Here is a 15,675-nt window from a genome sequence, read left to right as displayed (position 1 = left end):
TGAAGATTGTGATACGACTCAAAAGTAACCCTGGCCTGACTATTCATTCCCATTTGTGACTCCTGGGAGACTTAATGCATCGATTCCTAAACATTTCAGCCTCTCAAGGGTCTTTTTGCTCTGTCATAATGATCTTCTCATTATCGTGGAAAGGGAATGGAATGATGACCAGCTGCACCATCACTGTCGTCCACTAGGTGGTGTTAGCCTCATAGAGTGGAGAAACACCATCAACTCATGCACAAATTATACAGACAGCTCCAGATAACAAATAATTGGCTTGAACATCTAATGCACTCTCAGCCATGATGACACAAGGGAAGATATAGCACATGTATTACTGTCATATTTCCTGGTGATCCTCAGAAATATGTTACAATCCCTACTAAATGCACCCACGTGATTTAAGCTCCGGAAGCAATATATGTTTTATGTTGCAGTGAGGCCTTCACAGAATCATTCCTGTCGGGTAACTGTAGCAGGAAATCCAAAAGGTCAATTGTTAGTTGTTTAACGCCACACTCAGCAATATTCCAACTATATGTCTGCAGTCTGTAAATAATTGAGTCTGGACCAGACAATCCAGTGATCAACAGCATGAGAAAATCCCAAAGGAATGTCTCAGACATGTACCACGCCAGATATGCCCACAAACACAAGTACGTTGCTGACTAAACTTGAATGACAAACCTAATCGGAGCACTTACAGCTACAAGGATCTTTGACAGACAAAAACATCTAAAGCAGGTTTAAGGTTGTATAGTTGATTGCTCATTTCACCAGCAAATGCTACTTATGAAACACAACCTCTTTCCAACATCCACTTACAGCTATAAAGAGCTTCTGGATGACAAAAAATAGTGTGGAGATCTAAAATTGTATGGTCACATGTTCATTTCACCAGCCAGTACAACTTAATTTTTCTAATACAAACATATGCTATCATCAGCAGGAAAACTCAAGGTCAGCTCACACAAATTCTCGACAGTCCTCTAAGACCGGACACATCACACCACAGAGTTAACCAAGATTCAAACCCATGACCATAAGGTTCTGGTGCATCCGAGGGGGACAACTCTGTAGAGCACAATACCATAATGATGAAACAAACTGGCTGAACTACATTTGTGGTAGTTTCAGATGCCCACATCCTGCTGAACAAGCAAAGAAATAGCAGCAACACTCTTTCCTACCCAGCTGCTACAAAAGCAACTGTCACAAGACATTAATTGGTGTGGACATGTGCCGCCTTCCTAAAGCTGAACAAGCACCAGCCCCAGACTACACCACTGTGCTCTCAGAGACGGCCATGAGTGTCTTGTCCCATCACAGACGAGCTCCTTACTGTCAGACCCTGAACAACCAGACAGTTTCAAGTTTAAATTGCCTTGCCATACTGATTAGAATTTCTAGAAAGGCCCATCCTAGGTCACAAATCTCTATATGAACGCTATGAATCTTCTTCCAGATAAAGGGTGAATCCATGGTTTAAACATGGCATAAGTCAATGTACAGAGCAGCTTCCTCATGTTATTACAAAGGTTGCAGACAAAATGTCCTCAGTAAAGAATTACTTTTGTAGTAAAAACTGATTTACATAACAAGGACTATTTTACTGAACATGCTACATACAACTGTTGTCCTACACAACGTTTCAGTGAGTTTGTGCCAGGGAAATATCTATGAAATTTATTTCTCTCAACTTAGATAGGTTTATCCTGAATAACCAATGAATGTCTCAGGTTGGGATATCATATTTCAGTTATATAATGAACAGTTTATTCATTGATTGTTGTTTAACTCCCCACTCAACAATATTCCCTCAAATCTTCTACAAAAAATAAGAAGACACATGAATACACATACAACAACATCTGAGTGAGTGAGTTTATTTCTATGCCGCACTCAGCAATATTCCAGCTAGATGGAGGAGGTCTGTGAATAATTGAGCCTGGACCAGACAATCCAGTGACCAGGTAGAAATGGGTACAGACCATTTCAATTCACATTTTTATTAATGTTCTTGGACAATGCACCTGAAGGGAAGAGATAAAACCCAAACATTTTAAAGACATATTTAGAGATGCTTCTTTCAAAAAACCTTCCGAAATTTCACTCATATTCACAAGATTTCATGGTCAACATTCATGTCAAGACGACAACACATTATCTGGCCCACACAAAGGGATTAAACTTAATAGGTACTTGTTGGTACACATCATAACAACAATAAATAAACAAAGTAAACCCTTCACCTTCATGATTCAAGCCTCCCATAGGGTTAAAGCACCACATCAACACTCATCGATTATCTTTGCAGTTAAAAGGGTTACACTGCTTTCAGTAATCTAAATTGTGTATCCACGCTACCAATCACACAGACTGACCGCTGAGTGACAGGCCACACCATGTATCCATGCTACCAATCACACAGACTGACCGCTGAGTGACAGGCCACACCATGTCTATTCCAAACTGACCACTCTTTGGCCTGTTCACAATGCCAAAAGGGTTAACCCATGTTTAAAGCTTCACTGCCAGGCTGGAGAGTTGTGATGAACTCATCTTGTGGACATTGATTGAGAGTCTGCCTGCATAGCTCGTGTTGGGTATCTTCGTTAATTGTTTAAACCAAATCAGTTGGGACCTTGCCGGTGACCTCCCTACCATGTTTGGGACTGGTCAATATCAGGTCATTATCCTTGTGGCTGACCTCTCAATGCCAGACTCTCTCAAGCAGAGAGAAACTCTGTAATATGAACAGTGAGTGAGAGAGTGAGTTTAGTTTTACTCCGCTTTTGGCAATATTCCAGCGATATCAAGGCGGGGAACACCAGATGGGCCTCACACATTGTACCCCTGTGGGGAATCGAACTTGGGTCTTCGGCAAGACGAGCAAACGCTTTAACCACAAGGCTACCCCACTGCCCCTAATATGAACAGTGTTTGAAATACAAAGTTGAAGTCACCTACATAAAGTAGGTGAAGTGTTCCAAGGGAGGTCGCGTCAGGTAACCTTTGAGATTGACCAATCAGAACGTGATTCTTCCTCCGATCACTAAATAGTAGTACAAATTTGCATGAGGTCATTTAGTAAATATATCACTCTCTCTGACTTGTTGAAATACGATACACTTGTAAATCAGGAGATAAACATTATCATCATATTAGCAGTTTAATCTTGAAAGTTAAGTCTACATTCAAATTTCTGACTCACAAATTATTTTGTAACTTTTAGGCATACCTAGTCCAAAGGTTGAAAAAATTGTAAACTATTTTGCACAGTGCCCATAACTGCTGTGGTTAGTATGTATTTAAGGTAAGCTACGAATCATTACTTCACTACTGTACAATTACTACAAAGAAACATACACAGATCATAAATTTTGCTCATGCTAGCTCCAGTCAGTGGCTGTATGGCTGGGAGAGGGTTAACAGAAAGGCTGGCCATTAGTGGAGATGTATCTGGGACTCCAATACTTTCCTGGCAAATGTTTGCTGACTAAAGGGATAAAGTGTCACAACTCGTTAGTGGTATTTCAGTTATCATTGAGAACCATTTGGAAATGACATATGTTATCATATGAAATGGGCATGTACTATGATGTGTGAGTGAATATGTTCAAGCAGTTAGATGGTGAGTGTGTTGGGTGATGTGATGGGTGAGTTTGTAGGTGACTGTTGGGTGAGAATATAGGTGAGTGTTGAGCAAGTTTGTAGGTGTATGTTGGGTGAGTTTGTAGGTGAGTGTTGTGTGAGTTTGTAGGTGAGTGTTGGGTGTGTTTGTAGGTTAGAGTTGGGTGAGTTTGTAGGAGAGAGTGCTGGGTGAGGTAGGTGATGTAGACTTGTAGACTTGATAAAGATCTTTACTCTCCATAAGGTGGAACATAACCAGTGTCTATATCGTATGGTCACATGTGCACATATCACTTTTGCCTAGAAGCCATAGACTTCATTGACGTGGGCTGTCACATTTGCCTACCGTACAAATGTACATGAGTAAAATGGATAATAAAGATTTTATTACACTCGAGAAAGCGTGTCATACGACTCCTACGAAACTCATGCAAATTTACAAAATTTCATACTCATTTCATTGAAGTCAAATAAAAACACTTGCTTTATAGTAATCGCTATATAATTCCCAGGAACACAGTAGAGTTTTAGTGTGATGTGGTTGCTATATTATCTACCCTTACACTTAATCATGAAGATTCAAGTTAAAATTAGTCATCAACAACCCATGCTTGTTGTAAGCGGCCAGCAATGGTCAGAATGAGAGACTGAATGAACTTGGATGACAAGTGTCACGGTATCCAAATTGCATAGGCCGATGCTAATGTTGTCAATCACTGGATGTTCTGGTTTAGACTCGAATATAGACCTCTGAGATATTGATAAAATATTGCTGAGTGCATAATTAAACAACAAACATACAAACAAACCCTTAAACTAGTTTAAGCTTTGTGAAACATATCAAATAGGCCACAGTTTCTAATCGACTAAGAAAAGCAGAAATACGCAAAATTTCCAATCGATGAAGAAAAACTGAAAGCCGGGCTTGAAGATGGTGACAGATTAGCATCATTACACCAACAGCTGATACTGCACCATCTACTCAGGAGGACTTCTTCCCAACCCACCTACTTGTAATATGAAGCTGATGATATTATATAGACACAAGTATTCTACAAGAGAAGTGAAGATATAGATATCACCCTTAGGTCACAGCAGGACAAGACAAGTGAAGCCTTGGGCATTATTTGTAAGCAAGAGGAAGCAAGAATGCTTGCATCATTAGCTGTATTATTGTCAAACCATCCACCCATAGGGAGATGTATTATAATGGACGTAAATCCAGAGCTCCTCATGCTACTTTTACATGCACAGATGCCTCTTTTCCTATTGCAAAATCCATTTTTTTTCTTGACATTTGTCATCAGAACAATTATATACTGGGCCTGGATTTTCAAAGCTCTCTTAGTGCTATGACGGTTGTAAGTTAACGTTAGTGTATGGCATTGACAACTATCTTAGCGCCAAGAGAGGTCCAGGACATCATGTACATGTTTAGAATTACCACATAAATATCCTTTATTTGGAAGAACAATGGCAATACTGAAATACTGCAGAAAATGTTAAGTGCTCACATATAAAAAAATTCACTCACTCACTCAATGCTAAGTAAAGTAAATAGATCTGAACTAACTGTAAATGAACCAACTGTAAATGAACCAACTGTAAATGAAGTAACTGTGACTAGCATCCATCAAATGAACCTAACAGACTTGACAGTCCCTTCCAATATCATCCCTTTGATTGGATGTAATATTTAGGCTCTGCTGATGTATGAAACTTAGTAAGAAATGAGAAAATTATTGGATGAAGTCTCCCAGGGGAACAGAGAGTCTGGTGAACCAATCATTTAGTTGTGCATACTCTAACAGGGATGGAAATAATTTTTGAATTGCTAATGTACCCCGGTACAGTGGCACTTGTAAAATCACTTGCCCTGATAATTTTTCCACTATACTAGCAGATTTTCTTGTTGATTATTTAATAAACAACATAATTAACAATGGAACGTCCACTGGACACCAGTGCAGCATGATATACAAATTAGCTTGCCCGACAGAAAACAAAATAGCCTGTGACGTCGGGCAATGGGTTATTTCTGTCCCTGCTCTAAGTGTATGTTAAACTACAGGAGTTGTGACGGTCATAGCATTATGATAGTTTTGTGAAATGAAGTCCTGCCATGGACAGAGGACAGACTTGAAGCATTACTGTGGTCAATACCAAGGTCATCAGAGGTCAGCATGGCCCCGAGCGCACAGTAATAGGCTATTTCATTCACAGGGTCGTCACCTCCCTGTGTTTCTTCCTGGCCATTAAGTGATGCAGCCCCTGGACAGGCTAGACAGACTTGACTGTCTAGACAAGCATTCTCCCGTATAGCCACTGGACTGGTCAGACAATCAGTCTCCTACCCTCACTCACTCACAAAGCAGGTCACAAGGCTTATCATCTATTCTAATTTGTTGTCAGGGAAATGCATCCCGAAAACATAACTAATATCCCATAATGCAACAGTAACCTTCACCTATGTCTGGACACTCATGCCTCCCCCATATCATTCCTTCTCTTCGCGAGTGAGTTTAGTTTTATGTCACACTCAGCAATATTCCAGCTATATGACAGCGGTGTGTAAATAATCAAGTCTGGATCAGAGAATCCAGTGATCAGCAGCATGAGCATCAATCTGCGCAATTAGCAAACATAGCGAGCCTCAGACTACCCAATCCCATTAGTCGACTCTTACAACAAGCATGTGTAACTGTAGGCCAACATCCTAACCTGTACCTTCATCGGTAATTCTGTTAGTGTCTCCGTGAGTGTGAGTTAACACTGCTTTGAAGAGTCTCCAGTTGCAATATTTCAGTTAAATGCCAGAGTGATGCCTTGGTCTTAAGACATTCAATACTTCAGTGAAATCCACAGAGGGTGAACGGCATTCAAAACCTTGATCATTGGCTATTGGCATGCCCAAGGGATACAACCTGCATGTGAAATGCGGTGTCTTTGAGTGCACATTTACCCTATTTCTGGTTCAAGTGAGGAGGAATGGGGCTTAATGTCACACTTAAGAACATTTCACTCATATGACAAAATGCATGTGTATGTATGTTCGTACAAGCTGCTTGTACAAGCCCAGATCTAAGCCAGTGTTATAGCACTAGCTCACTGAGCTATCATGCCACAGCTAAGCATGAAACACATTATACTGACTCCAAGTCGACCCGTCATTGTTGTACCCATTGATGCCGAGTGCCAGGCAGTTCCATATTTTAACATCTTTTTATATGACTCAGTCGGAGATCAAACTTGAGACTTTCTGCTCTCTTGGCAGACGCTCTAATCATTACACCATAAAGGTGGTATTTTTGGTCCAAGAAGTCTTTTCTCTCTTCCTCCACCACTACCACCATCTAAGGTGCCTTAAACAGCTGAGCACCTGTGTTTCCCTTCAGAGTATTACACAGCATTACTGTGCACAAAAACTTACCTGTATATCCAGCAACACAGGTACATCGGTAAAATCCAATCTGATCCACACAGGTCGCATTGTTCCGACAAGGTGTGGAATCACACTCGTTAACCTCCACATCACACCTTTTACCTGTCCAGGCAGGGGGGCATGTGCAGGTATAGTTATTGACAGAATCTACACAGGTACCACCATTCACACATGGTGTCCCCTCACACTCGTCAATATCCTCAGCGCAGGTAAGACCTGTATACCTGTTGAGAAGAAGGCAGAGTATTAACATGAATTAAAACATTTCATTTTAGAGATATATGCATGATTTCAAAAGATATACTTCTTTCAATTAGAACGTCATTAGGTACAATAACCAACTGCCAATCCTGCATGTAGATCCAGCTTAACATTATACATTTTCACAAGTGCATGCGTTATTGAGTGTTATTGTATTTTAAACACCGGCATTAAGTGAGGTTTCAAATGTTTATGCACAAAATACTCAATGATACACTCAAACAAAGAACCCACTGATCAACACTGAAATATGAAAAGTTATCTGAAATTTTCTGTGGATCTGTTTCAGTTAATATGCTCTTCAAACAGTTACATGAATATGTTGTCATGTTTGCTGTGAATAAGAAATTGTTTGTCAGCAATGTATATTACCAGTTTTATATGATAAATTTGCATGTTTGTAGAAGACACAGGTTTTGTCAGATACATGCATGTATTTTAATAAATAATTTTATTGCCATTCAGTCTTGAACTACAGACCATGTAACATTTAATGCATTGTCCCCAGATTTAAAAAAGTTTAAAAATCACTTTGAAAAAAGAAAATATTGTTTGACAGCACTCAATTCATATCTGATGGTTCTGCTATTGATTTTCTCCTATCACCTCAAAGTCAGATAATGTGTGGTCGACCTGCCATTGGAACCTAACAATGGAATGACATTTAAACTTTTCTACGCCTCATCAATTTTTCCAGCTTTTTCTCCTATTATTTGTACTCTAAAACCATGAATAATGCAATCAATTCATCATTGACATTTTTAAATGTTTCAGCCAATCAAAAAGTCCACTTCCTTGAATAAAACAACATTCAACTGAGCCCCTATAGATCCTGCCATGAAGACAATGGAGATTCCATGAAGCACAGAATCTGATGAAACTCCTCCTTATTGCAAATCAGAACAAGCCTAAATCACCCAGCCTTGAAGAACAGGATCAAAGCTTTATAATAACAACTAACAAATGAATAATTATGCCTTTTATCCTCATACAACAATTTCGGATATTCAAAATTTAGTCTCTGTATTCTTTCCAGTTGACCACTGCAGTTCAATAGTCAATGAAAATTCTATGTGTACAATGCATTTCTTTAACTTCCAAGCAAAAATAAATCTTTGAGAGAAAAATAAAAGAAACTTCAGGATTCCCAATGTAATATAATGTGACAGGTCCTTTACCATATTTATAAGAACTGTCAGAATCTATTTATAGCCAATACCTGTGTTGGAGTGATCGTTTTCCATCCAGTGTGTGCAAAAGGTAAAAACTGAGTTTGTGTCAAGAAAGGCTTGAGACTGTAGTCCGAAAAGTTGCTCTTAGAGTCATTCAGGAGAGTTTAGCATTATCATATGAAATATTAAATTGTTTTTAAGTCATGGTTTTTAAATACTTCAGTCTGTGTACTATTAACTGCTGAGTTTACTGAACCTACAAGAATTTTCAAAGACTAGTGCTCCAGACAAGCAGGTAAAATTGACTGCAATTGTCTTTGCACATCCACTAGGATTCTGATACAATAAAACAGGACAGGAATAACTTCAGTTGCCTGGATCTACTTATAATCCATACCTGTGTTGGGAGTGCCAGATTTCTCACAATGTCTGTGCCAAAACATTTGAGACTAGCCCAAACATGCCTTTTCTCATTATTTAAGCTATTTCAGAATTTCAAATGTGCTTTTTTAGTTGATATTTAAACCCTACCAAATTTTATTGACTTGGCCTTCAGACAAGTGGTAAAGTTGCAGACTGAAATTTGTATTCAACATCGAGGATTCCGATACAACTGAATAAGAAGACTATAAAAAATATGAACTTCAATCCGACACCTATAAAAAAACAGACAAAATTTTGAAGTATATTTATCCCTTGTTTGTCATTTGATGACAATGAATCAAGACATCCTCCATGTTTCATTCTAACCTCATTACAACCCTGTCTCTTTGTGTGAGATCTCTGTGTGTTGGTGGCCCAAGGTCAACAATATAAAAAATCTACATCCTGAAACAGACTAATTGAATTAGAACCCAAACAAAGAAAATCAATAACATGAAGGACTTTCTACAAATTATTCACGTTGAAATAAATTATTGATTTTTTTCTTAAAAAATCCCCAAAACTTTCAAGTGGCACAAATCAGATTATAGGGGTGAACAGTTGCTGGGTCTCCCAGAGCAGTGATTGAATTAGTCCATCTGCGACTGATGAAGAGCTTTTATGACTGGGAGACTATGGTATGCCAAGTAAGCTTATTCGTGCTACTGTTTGCTCATGATAGGGGGATGAAATCTTGGAGTGGCATTTTAAGCTAAAAAAACCCATCAGGTCATGAATCATTTAGGAAAACTCTTCTCTATATTTAATCATATATATATTTATATAGATTCTTTTTCACCCAGTGAACGGGAGTGAGTTCAGTGTTGTGCCTTCTGCAATATTCCAGCAAGATCAAGGCAGGGGACACAGAAATGGGCATCCAACATTGTACCCAAGTGGGGAATCGAACCCAGGTCTTCAGTGTAGAGAGCAAACACGTTAACCACTAAGCTATTCTACTGCTTCCTAAGGATTCAGTTGTTATCCAAAACTGTTTCACAGTGTTTATGTACAGAAATTAAACAAATAATCATGATAGAGGTGGGTGAGAACCAGTAGGATCACAAAAAATACAGCCTTTTCAGGCTGTCATAATAACACCTGTTAAACAGCCAATTGTCTAGCACTATGCTCATGCTGTTGATCACTGGTCCATGCTTGATTATTTACAGATTGGAATACTGCTGAGCGTGACCTTAAACAACTAACACCAATACCACAAAACTTGTTACTCACATTTTTTATGAGGGTCATGAAAAAAGTACACAAGGAGATCAGATGACTCATATGACAACAAATATAACAGGGTAATTATTTTCTATAAATGACGGTAATTTCAAGGAAATCTTCTGACTCCCGCCTCTGTCACAGACTGGCTCTTAAAGAAACATGTTTGCATTTGTGAACTTATCAACCAAGATAATACTAAGTGTATAGAACAGGTCACTTACATACTACTCAAAAGAAATGAAACACCTTTGATATTACTACAGAGAATCTGATGAGGATTTGCACCCCTGTAGTTTGTAAGCTTGCAAAAATCGGAACCCTCTACAGCAGGGTTCAACAACACATCTCTGAATGACGCTCTCTTGTAAATAGCTGGTTTTGTCTAGTCAAAATCTTTTCTGGTAATGTACATATTTAATGAACACTGGTTCAAATCACCACATTTGTTTATTTTTGTTTTTACAAATTTGCACAGTGCCATCTATTGTAATAAGTATTACAAAGACTGTCATTAAGCTAACTTAAATATAAAAAGACTAGAAGAGTCATTCCCTAAACCTGGTGACAACAAAATAACCATTTTTGTCATCCAATAGTTGGGTCAAGCTGACATAAAAGTATTGCTGGAAATAGAGAAACACTGTTTTAAGGCTATTACTCTGTGTACCTAAAATTTCCACAACTGAAAACATCAAATTAACCCACTTCAGCCTAACAGGGCTGCATGTAACAGGATATACACAAAAACATGGTTACTTATAAAATTAGGCAAAACTTATAAAAACATGAATAGATGCTGAATAACAATAGATCAGACTAAAGATGGCAATTAGGCCACTTGACCAGACCATCGACTTACCTGGCATGCCTGTGCTGCCTACAGGCACTGGGGGTCATCTCAAAAATATTTTATGCTCTTTCTTGTGTGTTGGATATGTCATCTATAGATTAACATCTAACGTGTCTTTCGTTTATAATGTTATATTTTATCTTAGCTGATACCTCTATCCGTCTGATATACACCTGTCCTAGTTTTGCTTTTGAGATGACCCCTCCTACCTGTTTTCAGTGAGAGTGAGACACCATGGTGGTTTCACCCTTAATTGTTTCAGTATCAAAATTAAGATTTTTCACGTCAGCTATTTGTTTATAATGGAGCTAAGTCTAATTTCAAAATGGACACTTAAAAAGTGTAATTTGTAACACAATATCATCGCCAACTAATTTGCATAAAGCCATGGTCTGTTATAAAAAGTCACTTTGGACTTCTACAAAAACACATTCCAACTCCTGCACTAATCTCTCCTGAGTAAAGTCCTCCTTTTACGTTTCCTATCTCCATACCACAGAGACTGTTTGGCCAAACTTAGTTTCACACTGTCACATATGAACTACATAAATTGTAGATATAAATGGGATGTTTTTTTGTCTACTTCCAGCAGTACATTAGGTCAGATATAGTTGATATCAAGTTCAATGTTCTTGTAGCAAAATGTTTTATGTCAAATCCTGTTACTGCCTACGATCTTAAAAATTAACTCTTCATTCGGAAATTCAACTTGACAAATTTTACTGGGAACACAATTGTTCTGATCAAAGGGTATCATCATACGCACATACGGTTCTGATCCAGACTGGTCTCCAGCTGGGACAGATGCTACTTGCTACACAACTGTCTGCATCATTACATTTGAGACATTAAATGAAAGCAATGAAATTGACAGTGTTTCATTTCAAAATAACATTTTTGAAGATCAAAGTTTCATGGGTTTCCCAAAGGAACATTTTTAGCAGGAAAAAACAAGTCTATTAGATGTTAGTTGATATCATGACACTGACGCCAGCATGGACCTCAGACCACCTACCCTGCAGCACAAGCACATTGATACTGGTTGATGAGGTTGATGCACGTTGCACCATTAGCACAGGGCAATGTTGCACATTCATCAATGTCTGTACTACAGTTCTTCCCCGTCCATCCACCTGCGCATGTGCAGGTGTAGTCGTTGAACGCATCCGTACAGGTGGCACCATTTTGGCAGAAACCGTACAGACATTCGTTGATCTCACTCTCACATACAGCTCCTGTGTACCCGCTTGGACATTGGCAGTGGAAGGCGTTGACTTCGTCCAAGCACGTGCCACCATTTTGACAGGAGCCAGACTTACAGTCATCTATGTTATTCTGGCAGTTTGACCCTGGAACAAAACAAACACAACTGAGAGCAGGTTGTAAGTAGCTGTAATATGAGTGCTTACTGCAGTTGGAGGTGCTTCAACCACCAAATCATCTTACTTCCTTCTCACTAAATTCACTCATTAAATATTCACTCATGATCCTGAATCTATAACAGAAAACAATATTCACTCATGAACCCAGAATCTGTAACCAAAAACATTCACTTGAGATCCCAGAATCTATAATAGTAAAACAATGTGACATATGTTATACTTGGGATTATGCTTTCTTAGTAAAGTACAAATTCTAGTACTATTTTTGCGTAGAGTCCCATACGGGATTCGAACCCACACCCTCAGAGTCAGGTGCCTTATCACCAACACACAAAGTCAGCCACCTAATCCACTCAGCCATCGCAACTTCTGACTTTGTGTGCTGGCGATTACGTTCCTGACTCTGAGGGTGTGGGTTATGTTCAACAGTGGCCCAGGAGACACATTTTACTGTCACAAAAACATTGTCACATTATCCTGTATTATTTGATAAAAAATATTCTTAAAGAATTTCTAATGCTCTTTGAGACTGCTTATTAAATATCCTTTCAGTAAAATAGTGAACAGAGGACTTAAGACTTCAACACAAAGGCTCCAACCCTGTGAACCATTACACGGAATCACCGACAAATTAAGCCCCTGAAATATCAACATTCAAAGAACAACAGGGTGCCATTCTCAGAGTGGGATCATCAGAGTTCTGCAAATGGCAATTTGTGTCGGACCACCATTCCTGAAAGCCCACCCATGATGAAATACAGAGAGAGGGAAAGATTCAACTTGGCGTACATTTCCGAACAATGCATGATTGATGTGGAACGAAACCAGTATAAAGAGACCTTGTGTGAAATACGAATCTCCGAGGACAGCACTTGCCGATTCTTAGCTACATGTCATTTGTCATTATTTTTTAACAGTGCTTCGTCATCACATAAGGACTTTTGTAACTTCCAATAAATTTAGAGAGAAAAAATTCCGTCATTATGGTCCAGAATAATCGTACTCTGAGTATGCAGAGACAAAGAAACATGCTTGCTTGCTCAGATTACAGCATGAATTTTATGTTGGGAAAGTGACCCATATAAATGACACAACCTCATATTTCATGTAACATGAAAATTAAAGAATTGGATGGGATGATATAATTTATGTGAAAATAATTAAATAGACGCAGGATGATGGATCACTCAATGGGAAATGTAGGCTGAATTGTTTTAATTTCGAATCAGAAATTAAATTATTACGCCTATGATTTCCAATTCAGTTCCTGATCATGTACAAAGAATTATTAAAAAACTATTGTTTTTGGTATAAAACTTTCGCTTAGATCATTTTTGACATAAGTGTTATTAGAGCCTCGGACATTATCATTATTTTTCTTAAATAATTAACAATAAAAAAACACAATAATTACAATTAGACATAGATTTTAATGGCTTTCCAGATTAATCAGTTTCCTAATATTCTATACAACAAACCACCTGGAATGATTAGGATATAGGATATAGGATATGGGATATAGGATATAGGATATAGGATATAGGATATAGGATATAGGATATAGGATATTATCTAGTCTCATGTAAGAATATCGAGTCCACTCGAGACACTCTGATAAAAAACCATGTACATCCATCATGATCCGCGAGCGGGAGTATAAAAGTCATGTAATCCCACTACGAAAGTTATATCACCCCGCTACGCATCGACAAGCCTTTAGTAATGTGCGATGCATTGAGGTCAAATGATCAGCTGGTGTCAACATGGCAGCAATGAAATGTGTTGTGTTGCGTGTTGTTTTGCTTTGATTTAGTGAAAACAATCAGCTTGATAAATGCGTTATCACATCGTGTCGAGGGAAATACAGGGTTTTATCAGTCCCGAGTAAGGTTGTATTGATGTGATAACGTATATAGGATATAAGATATAAGATATAAGATATAAGATATAAGATATAAGATATAAGATATAAGATATAGGATATAGGATACAGGATATTTGACATAGGATATAGGATATTTATAGCGCACATATTCATGCACTAGTGCATGCTAAAGGCACTTGTATTTTTCCCTCGACCACTGGATGTCAATCTCAACAGCACACTGTATTTCGATCTCAACTCCCTGGGGAGTATACAACTCTTGCTGCCACTAGGCGCTCCAAGTTTATCGTGTCTCTCTCATCCTAACGAGGTACCCAGTTGACAGCTGGGTGGACTGGGACACATAGTCACAGCACTTTGTCCAAGTTTACTGCACGTTGCTGTACCCGCAACTAGGTGTATGCACGTGTTCATGTTGCCACCATCTGGTCATATACCAACGGATTCGTGGGTTCTTTTAAGTGCACAGGGTTGTGTACTGTACACTAGGGGTTGTGACAACACTGAGAGAGTCTGCACACAAAGTTGACTCCAAGTTTTTTACACCCAGTCACAGGTGGGCTCAATCCCTCAACCTCACTGGATCACTAGCCTGGCACCTTAGCCCGCTTGCCCACCATTCCCCGCTTACAGACCAGGATAGCGAGATGGTTGATACATACTGTGGAAAAAGAAGCATCTTATCACAGGTGTTATTTCCATTTTAGCTGCTGTGACTGCTACCAAATCTTACGAAGTGTTTGCTATCATAAGAAAATGTATGTATTTTGAATGTGTTTTTCAAAAAAATTTGAAATTGATTATTTTCACCCAAATCAAAACCAACAGAACACACATAATTTCTTCAAAGGATAAGAAAAGGGTATCCAAAACATGACCTTTAGGTCAATAACAATGATCACAGGAACCGGTGTTTTGTGTTGAGGTATTTTGTGATTCAATACAAGGAGGAGGGTTCATTTCATTGGTGATTATATGTATTATAATCACTGAGAATACATCACACAAGCACATGTTTGAAATATGAAATAATCAGCAAATCGTGTTAAAAAAAGTACTGAATGTGAGTGAGTGAGTGAGTGAGTGAGTGTGTGAGTGAGTGAATGAGAGAGATATTTACAACCGCCATGTAGCTGGAATGTTCTAAACAACAGACAAACCAGCCAACCACCCAACTTCAGCAGCAGGTACCAGCATTGGGAATTAAACTCTTCCCTCAACAGTATAAGCATACACTTCGCACACTGGGACACCACCTGCTGCCTCTATTCACACACTTAACTCTACCCTTGTATACCTTGTTTGCAATATCCAATGATCAACAGCATGAGCATCAATCTACACAACTGGGATAAGAGGAACTGTGTCAACTAAGTCAACAAGCCTGACCACCT

The 15,675-nt window shown here is 38.7% G+C and overlaps 1 protein-coding gene across 1 annotated transcript in view; it reads right to left on the bottom strand.

The window, feature by feature from the left end:
- LOC137272407 (protein eyes shut homolog) overlaps positions 1-15,675 on the bottom strand; it is an 89,165-nt gene that overhangs the window by 27,334 nt on the left and 46,156 nt on the right. The window contains exons 13-14 of the mRNA XM_067804787.1: positions 12,030-12,363; positions 7,067-7,302 (exon numbers count right to left, since the gene is read on the bottom strand). Of these exons, the coding sequence (XP_067660888.1) occupies positions 7,067-7,302; positions 12,030-12,363 (570 nt within the window). The remainder of the gene's footprint in view (positions 1-7,066; positions 7,303-12,029; positions 12,364-15,675) is intronic.

The sequence above is a fragment of the Haliotis asinina genome, chromosome 2, assembly GCF_037392515.1.
Source record: "Haliotis asinina isolate JCU_RB_2024 chromosome 2, JCU_Hal_asi_v2, whole genome shotgun sequence".
Classification (NCBI taxonomy): domain Eukaryota; kingdom Metazoa; phylum Mollusca; class Gastropoda; order Lepetellida; family Haliotidae; genus Haliotis; species Haliotis asinina.
This window is presented reverse-complemented; position numbering and strand designations above follow the sequence as displayed.